At 37.5% G+C, this 18,423-nt stretch overlaps 1 protein-coding gene across 1 annotated transcript in view; it reads left to right on the top strand.

Annotated features, from left to right (window-relative positions):
* Ankrd31 (ankyrin repeat domain 31) overlaps positions 1 to 18,423 on the top strand; it is a 183,395-nt gene that overhangs the window by 114,907 nt on the left and 50,065 nt on the right. Inside the window, exons 18-21 of the mRNA XM_052159647.1 lie at positions 1,626 to 1,788; positions 9,109 to 9,224; positions 11,651 to 11,738; positions 12,929 to 13,025. Coding sequence (XP_052015607.1) covers positions 1,626 to 1,788; positions 9,109 to 9,224; positions 11,651 to 11,738; positions 12,929 to 13,025 — 464 coding nt within the window. The remainder of the gene's footprint in view (positions 1 to 1,625; positions 1,789 to 9,108; positions 9,225 to 11,650; positions 11,739 to 12,928; positions 13,026 to 18,423) is intronic.

Genomic DNA, 18,423 nt, shown 5'->3' with positions numbered 1-18,423 from the left:
TTTGATGGTGTTCTTTGCCTTAAAGAAACTTTGTAATTTTATGAGGTCCCATTTGTCAATTCTTGATCTTAGAGCATAAGCTGTTGGTGTTCTGTTCAGGAACTTTTCCCCTGTACTAGACTATGAAAATTAAAAAAAAAAACCTTCAAAGACATGAGTAGAATGAAAGAATATGACTCAGATTAAGAGAAGTAATATTTCCTAAGTCATATTTATCATAAATAGTAATTTAAATAGTAATTTCCATTGGCTCAGTGGCCTTTAAATGTCTCTTTTGTCTCTTTATCTTTGTATAAGCAGAAAGATAAAATCTGTTGTCATATAGTGTGCATTCATTTTACTCAAATTCTGACCATATTTTTGCTATCAGATGTTTCCATAGTTTTGGACCACTGGCTTCTCTGTGCAAGTAGGATCTCTGGCTCGGCTGATTCACTCATCATATATTCTAACTGTTAGCTGTTCGTAATTTTGTTAAATTACAAACTTCTAACACACAACTTCTTTTAAACTTATTTTATTTTATCTTATATGTGTGTGTATTTGTGTAGCACACATGGGTGCAGGAGCCTGTTGAGATCAGAAGACATGTTGGATCTCTTAGAACTAGAGCTACAAATAGTTGGGATCCACCAGCATGTTAACATGCAACTTCTTGTTTTAGTTTAGCTTAATTTTTATTATATTCATTTATATGGGGGGCATATATGTGTGGGCACTTATAGGGTACTTATGGCATGCACAGAAGTTCAAAGATAATGTGTAGTAGTCAATTTCCTTCTACCATGTGGATCCAAGGTATCAAACTCAGGTTATCAAGCTTGGCAGCAAGCATCTTTATCCACTGAGCCAGTTCTCTAGCCCTTCTAACACCCTACTTTGAGTAGCTGAGGGTAACCTTATTTATGTTAGAAGTGCTTGGTCATTGGCTTTCTTTCTGTAAAATGGCAGGGTTAAAAGAGATCATTTGTAGCGTTACCTCCATCTTTGGTAGCTTATGATCATAACTACTAGAATATGTATTTCTATAGAGAGAATTTTGAAATGGATATTAGGTTGGTAGATTAATTTACCTGAAATGCTTATCCAAATAGAGCTTCATTAACTACATCGGATTGGTAACTTGCAGTATAGATGCACTGTATTGTAGTCCAGAAGCAGGCTTACCTTCTCCTTTACTCCATCCCCCTGCTGGTTGGGCTCTACAGTGGGACTGTATCAGTGACTCCACATTTTCATACAAATGACTGTGCACCTGTGCTGTTCAGTACAGTAGCTATGAGCCACATTTTGCTATTTGAATTTGAATTAATAAAGAATACTGTCACTCATTTTCACTGTGTTTCAGATGCTCAGTCATGGGTACATGCTTTGCAGCTACTTTTTGGAAACAACTGGTACAGAAATAATTCTGGGCAGAAGTGACTAGAAGTGGGATTACCTGTGACACTCTTTACCAGAAAAGTAGAGTACTGTGGGCCAGTCAAGCCCAATAAAGTTACTGTTAGCATATTAAATTTACCCTGAATGTTTCTTGTCCATACCATGAAGATAGGTGCTTAGTGGTGATGTCTTAAGATGAAAGCAGATATATGTAGATATAACTTTTAAAAATTACCTTTCAGGCAGCTGAGATACTCTTAGAACATGGAGCAAACCCTAGTCAGAAAGATCAGAAACAGAGGACTGCTTTGGACGAGGCAGATGATGAAAAAATGAAAGAACTACTAAAATCCTATGGTGCTATTGAGTCCACTAATGGAAAGAAGAGGAACTCTACAGTTCCAGGTATGCATGTAAATATTGTTTTCTATTTTATACAGGTATATGTCTCTGCTTAGCAAAGTGAAATATATAGTGTAGTGCATATATAGTATAGTGTTATTTCCTAACTGGGGGAAGGGGTGTTTCCCTCTATTCATTAAACTCTTAAAAATGCATTATTTTTAGAAATTAGTATTCTAAAATTTGATTTAGGGGCTAGAGTGATGGCTCAGCAGTTAAAACTGCTAGCTGCTCTTTAGAGAGGATCCAGGTTTGATTCCCAGCACTACCATGGCGGCTCACAGTAATCTGGAACTCCAGTTCCAGGGTCTCTGGTGCTCTTTTGGCCTCTGCAGGCACTGCATGTAGTGGGCACAGTGACATATATGGAGGCAAAATACTTATATACATGAAATAAAAAAATCTCTAAATATAATAAAATTTACAGATCGTGTATTAATATTAATTTTTCCTTTATCATCTACCTTTTTAATTTTTTGATACAAAGGATACTATTTTAATAAAATTGTCATATTTTATCTAAAAATTTTTGAAATCTTTTACTTTATATAGAAATTTCTACAGATTCAATGCAATACCCATCAAAATCCCAACTCAGTTCTTCACAGAGTTAGAAAGAGCAATTCTCAAATTCATCTGGAATAACAAAAAACCCAGGATAGCTAAAACTATTCTCAGCAACAAAAGAAAGTCTGAGGGAATCAGTATCCCTGACCTCAAGCAGTACTACAGAGCAATAGTGTTAAAAACTGCATGGTATTGGTACAGTGACAGGCAGGAGGATCAGTGGAACAGGATTGAAGATCCAGAAATGAACTCACACACCTATGGCCACTTGATCCTCGACAAAGAGGCTGAAAACATCCAATGGAAAAAAGATAGCTTTTTCAACAAATGGTGCTGGTTCAACTGGAGGTCAGCATGCAGAAGAATGCGAATTGATCCATCCTTGTCTCCTTGTACTAAGCTCAAATCCAAATGGATCCAGGACCTCCACATAAAGCCAGACACTCTGAAACTTATAGAAAAGAAACTGGGGAAGACCCTTGAGGATTGGTATAGGGAGAAAGTTTCTGAACAGAACACCAATAGCATATGCTCTAAGATCAAGAATTGACAAATGGGACCTCATAAAATTACAAAGTTTCTGTACGGCAAAGGACACCATCAATAGGACAAATCGGCAACCAACAAAGTGGGAAAAGAGCTTCACCAATCCTACATCAGATAGAGGGCTAATATCCAATATATATAAAGAACTCAAGAAGTTAGACTCCAGAAAACCAAACAACCCTATTAAAAAATGGGGTACAGAGTTAAACAAAGAATTCTCACCTGAAGAACTTCGGATGGCAGAGAAGCATCTTAAAAAATGCTCAACTTCATTAGTCATTAGGGAAATGCAAATCAAAACAACCCTGAGATTTCACCTTATACCAGTCAGAATGGCTAAGATTAAAAATTCAGGAGACAGCAGGTGTTGGAGAGGGTGTGGAGAAAGAGGAACACTCCTCCACTGCTGGTGGGGTTGCAAATTGGTACAACCACTCTGGAAATCAGTCTGGCTGTTCCTCCGAAAACTGGGCACCTCACTTCCAGAAGATCCTGCTATACCACTCCTGGGCATATACCCAGAGGATTCCCCACCATGTAATAAGGATACATGCTCTATGTTCATAGCAGCCCTATTTATAATTGCCAGATGCTGGAAAGAACCCAGGTATCCCTCAACAGAAGAGTGGATGCAAAAAATGTGGTATATCTACACAATGGAGTACTATTCAGCCATTAGAAACAATGAATTCATGAAATTCTTAGGCAAATGGATGGAGCTAGAGAACATCATACTAAGTGAGGTAACCCAGACTCAAAAGGTGAATCATGGTATGCACTCACTAAAAAGTGGATATTAACCTAGAAAACTGGAATACCCAAAACATAATCCACATATCAAATGAGGTACAAGAAGAACGGAGGAGTGGCCCCTTGTTCTGAAAAGACTCAGTGAAGCAGTATAGAGCAAAATCAGAACAGGGAAGTGGGAATGGTTGGGTGGGAAAACAGGGGGAGGGAAGGGGACTGATGGGACTTTCTGGGAGTGGGGGTCCAGAAAAGGGGAAATCATTTGAAATGTAAATAAATATATCAATAAATTTATAAAAAAAAAAAAAGATAGTGTTAGCAAAAAGTAAAAAAAAAAAAAAAAAAAAAAAAAAGGAAATTTCCCTGAGGGGCAGTGCAGTCAGGCACTTATCTAATGCCTGAATATTTTAGTCCTTTTGGAAGTCTAGACTCTAGGTCCATAAACTCTGCTGTAACCCACATCTATTGTTACTGGTCGTCTAGAAGCCACCTGTTTGGATGGTTATAGGACCTTCTGGAGGTTATGTACTTCTGTATCCTTCATGTTGTTATTCAGGAAGACACCAACTGGCATTGGACACATAGCCTAATAACACAGAACCCTGAAGAGTACCAGTTGTTCATTTTAGGGTTGCTTGACTGACTGGAAACCGCAGGGTATAGCCTGTACACTAAGGGAGAGTATCAGCACATACTAATTGCTAGAGGAGGCCCCCAAATCCACATAGGTTTCTATGTAATGTGTACTGCTTTTGAACCATCTTAAAGCTAAAAACTGCTAACCGAAACATTGCTGAGTCTGGAGTACCTGTCTGTGTGGATATAAGTGGTACCATAATTGTAATGTGTTGTCTAAATAACAACAGATAATGGGCAGCTGTTAACATCTGTATTGCCCAGAGGATATAAAGTAGCAGTGTTCAATTCTGGGAGAAATTGGAGACTTAGAAACTACATATGGATGTTGAGGATTGACAGGTATGTAGGAGGTGTGTGTGGGGAAGAGGAGGCCAGTGTGGAACTCTTGATACAAGGAGAGTGTGAGCAAGTTGTGAGCAAGCGCTTGTGGCAAAGGTCGGGTGAGCTTGATGTGTGCTATGTGAGCAACGGAGAAAGGGGCAGTGGAGTATTTTAATGTAAGGCATATTCATCCTATTGTCAAATCTCACACATTTGAAATGATTCCTTCCATAGATATGCTTTTCTCTCCCACAATTCCCTTGAACCTTGAGTCCATAAGTGTAGTATTAGGGACCCATCCAGGTTCCCTAACAATCAGTGTACATGTTAGGAAAACCTCTATTACTGAGCTAGGATATCAAGCCTGGAAGGAGCTATTGGATTGGAGTTACTGAGGTAAAACAAACACCATCTGCTAGTCAAACATTAATCTCTGTACATTTGTTTTGAGATAGAGACATAATTGAAACCAAGCTGCTGATTTATTTTTAGAAGAGCAGGAAAAGAGTGACATTATATTGAGGTCCTCGCAGCTAAGATTTCATTCTCTTACACTATTTAATGAGTGATTCTTGAGGTATTATATTCGTAGTAAGAAGAATATTTCAAGAAAATGTATAGCTAGGCAAAAATTTATCAAATAATTTTGAAATAGTTTTTACTTTATAAAGTGTTAAAAGAATTGTTTTTTTTTTCCTTTTCGTCATGATTGACCCTTGACTCAGAAGACATTTAGGAATTCATCTGCTCTTGCTGTGGAGAGTGGAGGAGTGAAAATGGATCTGTTCTAGCTTACCATGCTTACCAGCTGTTGATTTTCAAGGGTAGATCCATTTCTTTGTGACTGGCTAAATCCAAAAATATTCAATATGTAACTACTAGTGATCTAGATCACATGCAGACCAAGGTCAGGATTGCTAAAACTCTTTATTGGAACCCCATTGAGTTTTCTTTCCCTTCCCACAACCATACCTGAAGACTCGGCTCTCATGATTTGACTGAACTTAGCACACTAAGGAATCTTGGCAATTGGACATATTGGGACTCCTGTGTCTACTGATTCTTGAATGTGTATTTAGTCAGGTGCCAAAGAATGAGGAGCATAGAGCAAATGATAATATAGGTAAAAGGAACTCAAAATTGGAAGAAAAAAACCCAAGAGAACTACAGAGCAACTACAGAGTCACAGTTGTTACAAGCATGTGCTTAGACTCAGATGACATCTAGTTTTAGAATTCACTGTGCCAGATTTCCTGAATTCTGACAGTTCAGTTCTTCTAATAAAATTTGTGGCAAACTACCTATTTCAAGGGGTTCTTGTAAATATTTTAATACTAAATAAAATGATACACCAGCAAATAATCTAGTATGTGATAAGTGCTTATAAAATGTTGTCATAGTTAATAGTGAGAAGCTACCTAGCAATAAAACAATAATTGTAATCTTGTTCTTTTTGTCCTTTTCAATCCAAACTGATAAAAGAGGACACTCTTGAACATTCTTATTTTCTTTTTTTTCCCCGATATATTTTTTATGTACATTTCAAATGATTTCCCCTTTTCTGGCTCCCCACTCCCTGAAAGTCCCATAAGCCCTCTTCTCCCCCCCCCCATTCTGTCATCCACCCCTTCACACTTCCCTGTCCTGGTATTCCCCTATACTGCTGCACTGAGTCTTTCCAGAACCAGGGGCCACTCTTCCGTTCCTCTTGGACATCATTTAATATATGGATTATGTCTTGTGTATCCCAAGTTTCTAGGCTAATATCCACTCATCAGTGAGTGCATACCATGATTGGTCTTTTGAGACTGGGTTGCCTCACTTAGTATGATGTTCTCCAGCTCCATCCATTTCTCTAAGAATTTCATGAATTCATTGTTTCTGATGGCTGACTAGTACTCCATTGTGTAGATATACCACATTTTTTTGTATCCATTGCTCTGTTGAGGGATACCTGGGTTCTTTCCAGCTTCTAGCTATTACAAACAGGGCTGCTATGAACATAGGGGAGCATGTATCCTTATTGCATGCCGGAGAATCCTCTGGGTATATGCCCAGGAGTGGTATAGCAGGGTCCTCAGGAAGTGTCATGCCCAGATTTCTGAGGAACTGCCAGACTGATTTCCAAAGTGGTTGTACCATCTTGCAATCCCACCAACAGTGGAGTGTTCCTCTTTCTCCACATCTTCGCCAACACCTGCTGTCTCCTGAGTTTTTAACCTTAGCCATTCTGACTGGTGTGAGGTGAAATCTCAGGGTTGTTTTGATTTGCATTTCCCTAATGACTAATGATGTTGAACATTTCTTAAGGTGCTTCTTAGCCATCCGTAGTTCTTCATATGAAAATTCTTTGTTTAGCTCCGTACCCCACCTTTTAATAGGGTTATTTGGTTATCTGGGGTCTACCTTCTTAAGTTCTTTGTATATATTAGATATCAGCCCTCGTTGGATTTAGGGTTGGTGAAGATCCTTTCCCAATCTGTTGGTTGATGTTTTGTCCTTTAGACAGTGTCCTTTGCCTTACAGAAACTTTGTAATTTTATGAGGTCCCATTTGTCAATTCTTGCTCTTAGAGCATAAGCTATTGGTGTTCTGTTCAGGAACTTTTCCCCTATGCCCATGTCCTCAAGGGTCATCCCCAGTTTCTTTTCTATTAGTTTCAGTGTGTCAGGTTTTATGTGGAGGTCCTTGATCCACTTGGAGTTGAGCTTAGTACAAGGAGATAAGAATGGATCAATTCACATTCTTCTGCATGCTGACCTCCAATTAAACCAGCACCATTTGTTGAAAAGGCTATCTTTTTTCCACTGGATGTTTTCAGCTCCTTTGTCAAAGATCAAGTGACCATAGGTGTGTGGGTTCATTTCTGGATCTTCAATCCTATTCCAATGATCCACTTGCCTGACATTGTACCAATACCATGCAGTTTTTATCACTATTGCTCTGTAGTAACGTTTGAGGTCTGGGATACTGATTCCCCCAGAAGTTCTTTTACTGTTGAGAATAGTTTTAGCTATCCTCGGTTTTTTATTATTCCAGATGAATTTGAGAATTGCTCTTTCTAACTCTATGAAGAACTGAGTTGGGATTTTGATGGGGATTGTGTTGAATCTGTAGATTGCTTTTGGCAAGATGGCCATTTTAACTATCTTAATTCTGCCAATCCACGAACATGGAAGATTTTTCCATTTTCTGAGGTCTTCTTCGATTTCCTTCTTCAGAGATCTAGCCAGACTAACCAAAGGGCATTGAGACAGTATCGAAATTAACAAAATTAGAAATGAAAAGGGAGATATAACAACAGAAACTGAGGAAATTCAAAAAATTATCAGATCCTACTACAAAAGCCTGTACTCAACACAACTGGAGAATCTGGAGGAAATGGACAATTTCTTAGACAGATACCAAATACCAAAATTAAATCAGGATCAAATAGATCATCTAAACAGAACCATAACCCCTAAAGAAATAGAAGGGGTCATAGAAAGCCTTCCAACCAACAAAAGCATAGGACCAGATGGTTTTAGTGTGGAATTCTATCAGACCTTCAAAGAAGACTTAAACGCCAATACTCTTCAAACTATTCTACCAAATAGAAACAGAAGGAACACTACCCAACTCGTTCTATGAAGCCACAATTACGCTGATTCCAAAACCACACAAAGATCCAACAAAGAAAAAGAATTTCAGGCCAATATCCCTTATGAATATTGATGCAAAAATACTAAATAAAATTCTTGCCCACCGAATCCAAGAACACATCAAAACGATCATCTACCATGATCAAGTGGGCTTCATCCCAGGGATGCAGGGATGGTTCAATATACAGAAAATCTATCAATGCTATCCACTACATAAAAAAACAAACAACAACAACAAAAAAAAAACCACATGATCATTTCATTAGATGCTGAAAAAGCATTTAACAAAATTCAGCATCTTTTCATGTTAAAACTCTTGGAACGAACAGGAATTCAAGGCCCATATCTAAACATTGTTAAAGCAATATACAGCAAACTGGTAGCCAACATCAAACTAAATGGAGAGAATCTTGAAGCAATTTCACTAAAATCAGGGACTAGACAAGGCTGTCCCCTCTCTTCTTATCTTTTCAATATAGTTCTTGAAGTCCTAGCTAGAGCAATTAGACAACATAAGGAGGTCAAAGGGATACAAATTGGAAAGGAAGAAGTCAAACTCACTATTTGCAGATGATATGATAGTATAATTAAGTGACCCAAAAAACTCTACCAGAGAATTCCTACAGCTGATAAACAAGTTCAGCACAGTGGCTGGTTACAAAATCAACTCAAGCAAATCAATAGCCTTTCTGTACTCAAAGAATAAGCAGACTGAGAAAGAAATTAGGGAAATGATACCCTTCACAATAGCCACAAACAGCATAAAGTATCTTGGGGTGACTCTAACAAAACAAGTGAAAGACCTATACGACAAGAACATTCTTATTTTCTAACTTTATTTTTTTAACTTTTTTTTAAGGAAAAATTCCTGCAGTCCAACCAAAAAGATATAAGCAGTTTATCTGTGACAGTGACAAAGCAATTGGTTCTCTTGTCCCCTCACATAAAGCGAAGAGGAGTGAGAGCCTTCCTGTGGTAAGTGACATGGAATTCCATTCATTCTTTAGCCTGGAGAATATAATCTCTTCAAAAAGTCAGCCATTGAGTGTGTGTTTGCATGACAACGTCAGTTGAACAGAATGAGTCAAAAAGATAAGTTGTGTGAATAGCTCTCTGTTGTCTCGAGAACAACAGTGTTGCTGGCTTCAGTGCCTTGCATGTCGTATATAATGCTAGGGTTTGTGGTGAGCCTCACTATTGCTCATTTACATATTGATAGGTTGATTCCATAGGTGATGTTTTCAGTTAAAAACTAAGTTTATTAGACACAAACTTAAGTAAGGTACCATCTTCAATATTATTTTGAATGGTCATAGACCATTGTTGAAAATCTACATATATAATCAATATCTACAATATGAGAAAGACAGGAATACTTGACACAAAGGTAATATATTTAATAGAGCCTAAAGCTAGAGGTTTAGCCTGAGCAAAATTTAGACCTTCTTTTTGCTTTTGTTTTTTAATATTTTTATTTTCTATATTCTTTGTTTACATTCCAAAGATTTCTCCTTTCCCGAATCCCACCTCCCCATATGTCCCATAAACCTTCTTCTCTCCATCCATTCTCCAATCACGTCCCTCCTTTTCTTCTCTGTCCTTATATTCCCCTCCAATGCTAGATCGATCCTTTCCAGGATCAGGACCTTCTCCATACTTCTTCATGGGAGCCATTTGTTATGCGATTTGTGCCTTGGGTATTCAGGGCTTCTGGGCTAATTAATATCCACTTATCAGAGATTGCATTCCATGTGTATTCTTTTGTGATTGGGTTACCTCACTTAGGATGATATTTTCCAGATCAAAACATTTACCTAAAAATTTTGAGAATTCATTGTTTCTAATTGCTGAGTAGTATTCCATTGTATAAATATACCACATTTTCTGTATCCATTCCTCCTTTGAGGGATATCTGGGTTCTTTCCAGCTTCTGGCTATTATAAATAAGGCTTCTATGAACATAATGGAGCATGTGTCTTTACTGCATGCCGGGGAATCCTTTGGGTATATGCCCAGGAGAGGTATAGCAGGGTCCTCCGGAAGTGTCATGTCCAGTTTTCTGAGGAACCGCCAGACTGATTTCCAAAGTGGTTGTACCATCTTACAGCCCCACCAGCAGTAGAGGAGTGTTCCTCTTTCTCCACATCCTCGCCAACACCTGCTGTCTCCTAAGTTTTTGACCTTAGCCATAATCATAAGTGATTTACTATGTGACAAGATAGACCTTGTTTTTTTTATTTGTTTTGCAATTTCATATTTTGTAGTTTTACTATGATGTATTTAATAAATGGCAATGCAAAGATTGCTTTACCATCTCTAATAAGACAGCTCGCCAAGTAAAGGCACTTACCACCAAGCATGACAACCTGAGTTCTAGCCCTAGTATCTAGATGGTAGGAGAATACCAGCTTCCAGAACTTGTCCTCTGCCTTCCAGTGTGTATACACACACTAAATAAATGTAAAAAAATGTTTCTAGGCCTTGACATAAAATTAAAATAATAAATATATATTGAGAATTTATAAAAAGACAGGTAATATTAGTTCATCAATCATTCATTGCATGAGAGTTATACTCGCACGATTTTGGAAAGCGTACACAAAAATAAAACACAACTTCCTGCTTATAAGACTTGAAGAAATATTTTGTAAAAAGCATTATATGTCTCTAAAATTATTAATTTACTGAAAGGTAAGTCAATATGTTAGGCAGGGGTTTTATATTTGAGATGGATTTTATAGACCAACACTTTATACTAATGTTGTTCTTAACATTTTACATGAATATTTCCTCGTGGCTCGGGTTTAAGAGGATAACTGACTTGCAGCAGTCAGTAATCTAGGAAGTAGAGCCAGGAGCTGACACAGATAGTCTGCCTCTGAGCTCACTTCATGCTTCTTAACAGAAGGAACAGGAACTGGGAGTGCATTTCAGACAGGAACCTTAGTAGTGCCAAGGGCACAGAGTGGCCCAGTTAAACCCCTTTCTGTGCTTTTTGGGGATGCTGTTTCATGTGTGAGAGTTGTGCATATTTTAATAATGTGCAGTGATAATCTTGCACTCTTAAAGAGGACTTATTGCATATGTGATCATAAAATAGTATATGTTCAGGTTTTTCTCCCATCTTACAGTTTCAAATGAAGTCAGAAGTTAAAATTTCTTGTATGGTTACTCCTTATCTTCTGTTTTTCAATAGATCTACTATATACAGCAGGGTACATTTAAATCTATCGTTATATATCTTCAGCATTCATTCAAAGTCACATAAAACATGAGTGCATTTTGAGAGCAAAGAGAGATGAGATTTTAAGCCTAAAGATGAGATTCTTTGTATCTGTCAAGACTATCAATGCACACATCTTCCCTCTTATAATGGAATTTTCAACATTTCTATCTGGCAGCATCAGACCATCAGTGCCATTCTACAAGATATAGAAGAAAAACAAGAAAATTTATTAAAGTTTGAAATAAGAAACTCTGAAGATGAAGGTGAATATGTACTTGTTATTTCAACACTCAGAATAGCTAAAAGTGGGGAGTCTGCATGTGTGTTCACACATGTGTGTTGTGGTATGTATGTGTGCTCAGGCAGGCATAAACCATGAAATGTGTGCAGAGATAAGATGACATAGATCCAGGATGCTTTTATCCTCTTTCATGGTCAGTATAGTAAGATATAGAAGCTAATTTTAAAAATTAAAGAGGAGTTCAAGGAATTATCTTTGAAACTTTGAAGAAAAATTAAATATGGGAAGAATTTCAAAAAGAATGATGAAACTTTGCTCTTTAGGTAAACAATGTTTTGAGGCTGATGGATAAGCTCAGTCTTTTTGTAAAAACTAGAAATAAAGTTGCTTTCCATCATAATCTGAAAGATGTAAGTGCTTATTTTTTTTTTAGAGATCATGTTCTTTATTCTGGAAATAATAAAACTGAAATATTGATGTTATGCACCACTTACATATGTAAATTCTGAGTATCTTGTCCTATGTTTTCACCATATATGGTTTACTCTAGGACTATTTGAGAACACCTTGTTTTGTGAAGTTGATACACTTTTGAAAATAATGTCAAAAAGATTAAATTACAGTGAGTAAAATTTTTTCCAAGGAAAATAACTATTATCAGTCATTTTAGTCAAAATAATGAGCTTTAGTTTCAGTGAGGAACTGTGTCTCAGAAAATGAGGTGGAGAGCCTGTGTGACACCTCAGTGCTTGCTGCACAGGCCAGGATGACACATGACTATGTGTGCGGCATGCATTTGTCTACACATAGATAGACATTTGCAAACACTACACATACACACCACCCCACATACATGATAGACAAGAAGTAAAGAAAGCTGATCATACAGATAGATCAGATGAATCCCAGATCCTAGAGCTTAAATCAATGGGATAGCATAATTAGAATTTAAGATGGACTATTCTTTCTTGGTACAGTGTTCTTATCTGAGTACCTCAGGCATTTCATTCAGATGATATAATTAAATAAGCTTTGATTTAAGTATCTGGGCCACTTATATTGGAAAGTGGGCAGGAATAATGAAGATTTAAGGTCCATCTCAAAGGTCCATCTCAAAAAAATAAAGGACAATAAGTCTAAATCTGTGTGACTAGATTCAGCATTTGCCAGTCTTCAATTAGCTTACCTTTTATATTATCACTCTGTTTCTAGAACAATACATTGGAAAGATGTTAGAGATAAAAGAAGTTATGGATAATATACTTGCTCAACAGAAAACAGAAAGAGATGATCTAGCTAAAAAATACAGGTAAGTGGGAAAAGGACTTAATTAAATTATTATAATGCCAGAGTTTAGACTTGGAATATTTCCTAAAGGCCTGTGTGTTAAAAGCTTGGTCTTCAGCATGGTACTTTTGGAGATGATATAAATTTCAAAGTGAGGCCCAGTCGAAGTTTTCCAGTTGTTGGGAGACAAACACAAGAGTACAATGAAACCCTAGCCCCTCCTTCCTCTTTTTGCATCTTGACCATCAAGTAAACAGCTTTGTTTTGTCACACACTCTTACCATGATCTGTGTCTCACAGCATGAGATTAGAACAGTAAGCTAGTAATGACGGAAACCTCCAAAAGCATGATTCCAAATCAAACTCAGGTGTGTGTTACAATCACTGAAAGCTGTGTGGTATTTGAAGGTTTCTAAAAAGTTATTTTTTAAACTTTCTTATTAAATGTATTCTCTGGGTGCTGCACAAGACTGACAGTTGGTTTCTATGCCTGGCTTCTAGGAACCTCCTCACTGACTTCCACAGCTTGTACCAGTTTCACTCCCTACAGCAGTGCATTCGTGTTCTCCTTTCCCTTCATCTTCTGTTTTTGTTGTCAGTTTGAAGATCCTTATTCTGACTAGGGTGAGATGGAATCTCAGAGTCGCTGTAATTTGCATCCCCTGATAGCTGATGATGTTGAACAGTTTTTAAAATGTTTATTAGTCATTTAATTTCTTTCTTCTGTTGAGTATTTTCTGTTTTAACACATGGCACATCTTTTTAAACTAAGTTTTCTCCCCCTCCCTCAACCCCCATGGTTTCTCTGTGTGACCCTGATCATCCTGGAACTCACTCTAGACCAGGCTGGCCTCAAACTCAGAGATCCACCTGCCTCTGCCTCCTGGGTGCAGGGACTAAAGGCCTACACTACCATGTCCAGCTCTGGGTTGTTTTCTTGATCTTAGTTTATTTCCTTCCTTGTATATTGTAGAATGTATCCTCTGATGGATGTGTAGATGGCAGGTATTTCTCTTATTCTCTGGACTGTCTCTTCACTTAGTTTCCTTTTCTGGACAGAAGGTTTTGAATTTTTTGAACTTTGATTTGTCATTTTCGTTTTCCCTGCACTTCTGTTTAATGTCCTTTTCCCTTTGTCTCTCCCCCTCTGCACTCTCATCTCACATCTCACAATCAGCTCCCGTCTTTTCTCACCACTGCAGTGTTCCTATCAGATTGACACATACGTGAATTTTTGTTATCACAAATGACATTCAGAGTCAACTAATAAGTTAGTTATTTTTGTGGTTTTGTGTACTTCTAATTCCTGGGGGCCATTAAGGAACTGTATAATGCTAATATTGGTGATATATTTCTTGTGACCTTTTGAGAAAATATTCTGTAGCTTTTTTTCTTTGAGCATGTTTAAAAATTAGTGTCTCTTAAATGCTCTCTTCATTTATGTTCAGATTTTCTAGATATTTTATTTACATGTTTTGCCTTATAACCACCATTTGACATTTATTATATATCTACCTTTTCTGAACTTACTAAAATTCAGCTCTTAAAACTTATGTCTTTTTTCTTCATTTTTTTATATGCCATACTGGCTTAATTGCTTTTAGCTATGTATACAAATACCCACTTGTTGAATTAATTATGTAGTATTTCTGGTTTTAACTTTTTCATACGATACATTTTCATCAACTTTTTCCGTTACTCCAATTCTTCGCAGATCCTACCCACCCAACTTAATGTTCTTTTTCAAGTGCGCTTAAAAAACAAAACCCAACACACACGCACACACACACACACACACACACACACACACAAATCAGAATTAACAAGTAAAAGGCTCTAAGACAAATGCTCAAACAGAGCAAAATGAGATATTTCCAAAAATATCATCTAATTCATTTTGTATGGGTTTGGGGTCTGCCCTGAAGTATGGTTAATATGGCCAGTGAGATTCCATTGGAGAAAACTGGTTGTTACCCCCCTGTCAAGGGGTATCAGTTGTAGGTAGCTTCTTGGCAACGGGTGGGAGCCCTGTCCAATTCCCCATTTCCCCATCTCAGTTCTGGAACTTCCATCCAGCTTGAACCTATATCATGCTGCTACAGTCTCTCCAAATTCTCTCCAGGATTGTGTGCCTTAAAGTCTCTCACTCTGTGTTTTTTAGTTGTGGGTCTCTGTATAGCTCCGTCTGCTGAAAGAAGAAGCTTCTCTGATGGGGATTGACTGAGACACTCACTCAAACCCCACTCACTCATTTGCTCGCTCACTCACTCACAGGAGGATGTTGTTAGGAGTCATTTTATCACTATGATCCGTTAGCAGACTAATAATATTGGGTTTTCCTCTTAGCCCATGACCTTTCTAGTGTGAGGTTGTTGGTCACTTCAGCAGCATCAGGTAGGGCTCCGTCTCATAGAATGATCCTTAAATCCAATCAGAAGGGCTGTGGTTACTCCCATTGTATTTGTGCCACTATTGTACCAGTGTATCTCACAATCATGCCACTGTTGTAGGTTACAGGGATTGTAACTGGAAGACACTGATGATTCCTTTCCTCCTCTGGTGGTGTCCACAGTACCTTCCAGTACCACAAACACTAGTCATAGTGGGTGAAGCTTCTATTTAGGTACCAGTTCAACTTCTTCATGTTCCATGACATAAGTAAGTGGTGTCCTCAACATTAGAGCCTTACCATCAGGTTGTAGAGAATAAACAGTATCCTTGACAATGACAATAGCCTGTGTATTTGGAGGTTTCCATTGGAGATTCTTTGGTCAATGACTCCACAAGTCATTAACCTATTCCTGGCACTGGAGGTTTTACTTAATAGCATAAGATATCTAGTTGGAGTATTGTATCCCATTCTTTGGTGACTCCATTTAGTTTCCTTTTGACTGTGTATACATTTTAAGAAGCTTTTATAGTGGTAGTTTTCTATATGGATTTTCAGATGGCTTTTACTGTTACTTGTTCCTCCCATATTCCCTCCTTTATCCTTCTCTTCCCTTCTCCTCCCCACTTAAGTCTCATGTTCTGGTTTCCCATTTCTCTCTCTATAACGATATATTGTTTCCCTTCCTTTGGAAATGCTCTTCTTAGCCCTAGTTCCTTACTAGGTACCTAACCTCTGTGGTTATTTGGATTGTAGAACACATATTATCAAAGGCCTGGAAGATAATATCCACATGTAAGGGAAAATATACAATATTTATCCTTTGGGGTCTGGGTTACTTCACTGACAATGATTTTTTTTTCTAATTCTACCCTTTTACCTTCAAATTTCATATTTCTTAACAGTTGATTAATATTCAATTTGTAATATACAGTACAATATTCTCATTTTTCAGTTGATGAACATCTAGGCTCTTTCTAGTTTCTGACTGTTATAAATATAACAGCATTGAACATAGATGAGCAAGTGACTCTGGGTGTAGACTCTTTGGGGTATAGGCCCAAGAGTAGTATAGCTGGAACGTGAGCTAGATTTTTAGGTAGATCAACTTCCAGCCTCCTAAAAAACCACCACAGTGGCTTCCGTAGTGGCTATGCAAGTTTGCACTCCCACCAGCAGTGGATAAGTGTTCCCCTTTCTCTGTATCTTCACTAGCACATTTTATTGATCTTAGTAGTTCTAACTGGTATAAGATGAAATCTCAAAGTAGTTTTAATTTACATTCCCCTGATGCTAAGGATGTTGCCTGTTTCTTTAAGTGTTTCTCAACCACTAATGCTTCATCTTTTGAGAACTATTTCTTTTCATGACCCATTTTAAATAATTTATTTTCTTGATGTTTAGGATTTTTTAGTCTTTTTTTGTATTTTTAATGCTAGCCCTTATGGGATGTATAATTGGTAAAGATATTTTCCCATCCTATAGGCTGCTGCTTTGCCTGAATGGTGGTATCTTTTGTCTTACAGAAGATTTTCAGCTTCATGAATTACTGATTGTTGGTCTTAGTGCCTGTGCAAATTGATGTCTTATTCAGGAAGTTCTTTCCTATATCAATGAGTTTAAGCCTATTCCTCACATTCTCTTATATCAGATTTAGGGTACAGGGTTTTATGCTGAGGTCCTTGAGGCATCTGGAGTTGAGTTTTAGGCCACTGAATAAATAATGGATATATTTTTTCTCTTCCACATGCAGCCATCCAGTTAGACAGCACCATTTGCTGAAGATGCTGTCTTTTCTTCAGTATTTTTGTCTTCTTGGTTAAAATCAGGTATCCATGAATGTGTGACTTACATCTGGATCTTTAGTTCAAGTCCATTGACAAAGTGTCTGTTTTGTGCCAGTGCTATGCTCTTTTGTTACTATAGCTTTGTAGTATAACTTGAAATTTGGGATGGTGATAATGCTAGCACTTCTTTAATCATTCAGGACTGTTTTAATTGTCCTAGGTTTTCTATGTTTTCATATAAAGTTGATTTTTTTTAATTTCTGTGAAGAATTATACTGAAATTTTGATGGGGATCTCATTGACTCTGTAGAATATGGTAGGATGGCCATTTTTTACAATATTAATCATACCAATCTGTGAGCATGGGAAATCTTTGTGTCGTTTAGTGTCTTATTCAGTGTCTTAAAATTTTTGTCATACGAGTCTTTCACTTGCTGCTTAGAGTTACCCCGAAACTTTTCCCTAGGCTAATGTGAAAGGTGCTGCTTCTCTGACTTCTTTCTCAGACTGGTTGTCATTTGTATATAGGAAGGCTACTAGTTGTGTGTTCATTTTGTATCCTGCTACTTAACCAAAAGTATCAGCTATAGAAGTTTCCTGGTGGAGTTTTTAGGGTCTGTCATGTATCATCTGCAAATAAAGATAATTGGACTTCTTCCTTGCCTATTCATATACACTTGATCTCCTTTCGTTGTCTTACTGCTCTAGTTAAGACTTCAAGAACTAGGTGGTGGTGGTGGTGCACGCCTTTAATCCCAGCACTTAGGCAGAGGCAGGCAGATTTCTGAGTTCGAGGCCAGCCGGGTCTACAGAGTGAGTTCCAGGACAGCCAGGGCTACACAGAGAAACCCTGTCTTGGAAAAAACAACAACAATAAAAAAAAACAACAAAAAAAAAAAACCCAAGACTTAAAGAACTATATTAAATAGGTATGGAGAGAGTTGGCATTTTTGTCTTGTCCCTGATTTTAGTGGAAATGCCTTGAGTTTTTCTCTCTTAATATTTATTGACTGTGGGTTTGCTATAAATTTCCTTTATTGTGTTGAGGTATGTTTTTTGTATCCCTAGACTCCCCAGGAGTTTTTATCATAAAGGGATGTTGGATTTTGTCAAAGATCTTTCTCTGCATTTAACAAGTGGCCGTATGGCTTTTTGTCTTTCAGTCTGTTTATGTGGTGTATTGCCCTTATTGATTTATATGTGTTGAACCATGCCTGCATCTCTGAGATGAAGCTGTCTTGATT

The sequence above is a fragment of the Apodemus sylvaticus genome, chromosome 16 (genome assembly GCF_947179515.1).
Source record: "Apodemus sylvaticus chromosome 16, mApoSyl1.1, whole genome shotgun sequence".
NCBI classification, from domain to species: domain Eukaryota; kingdom Metazoa; phylum Chordata; class Mammalia; order Rodentia; family Muridae; genus Apodemus; species Apodemus sylvaticus.
Note: the sequence above shows the minus strand (reverse complement) of the source record. Positions and strands in the feature narration are given on the sequence as shown.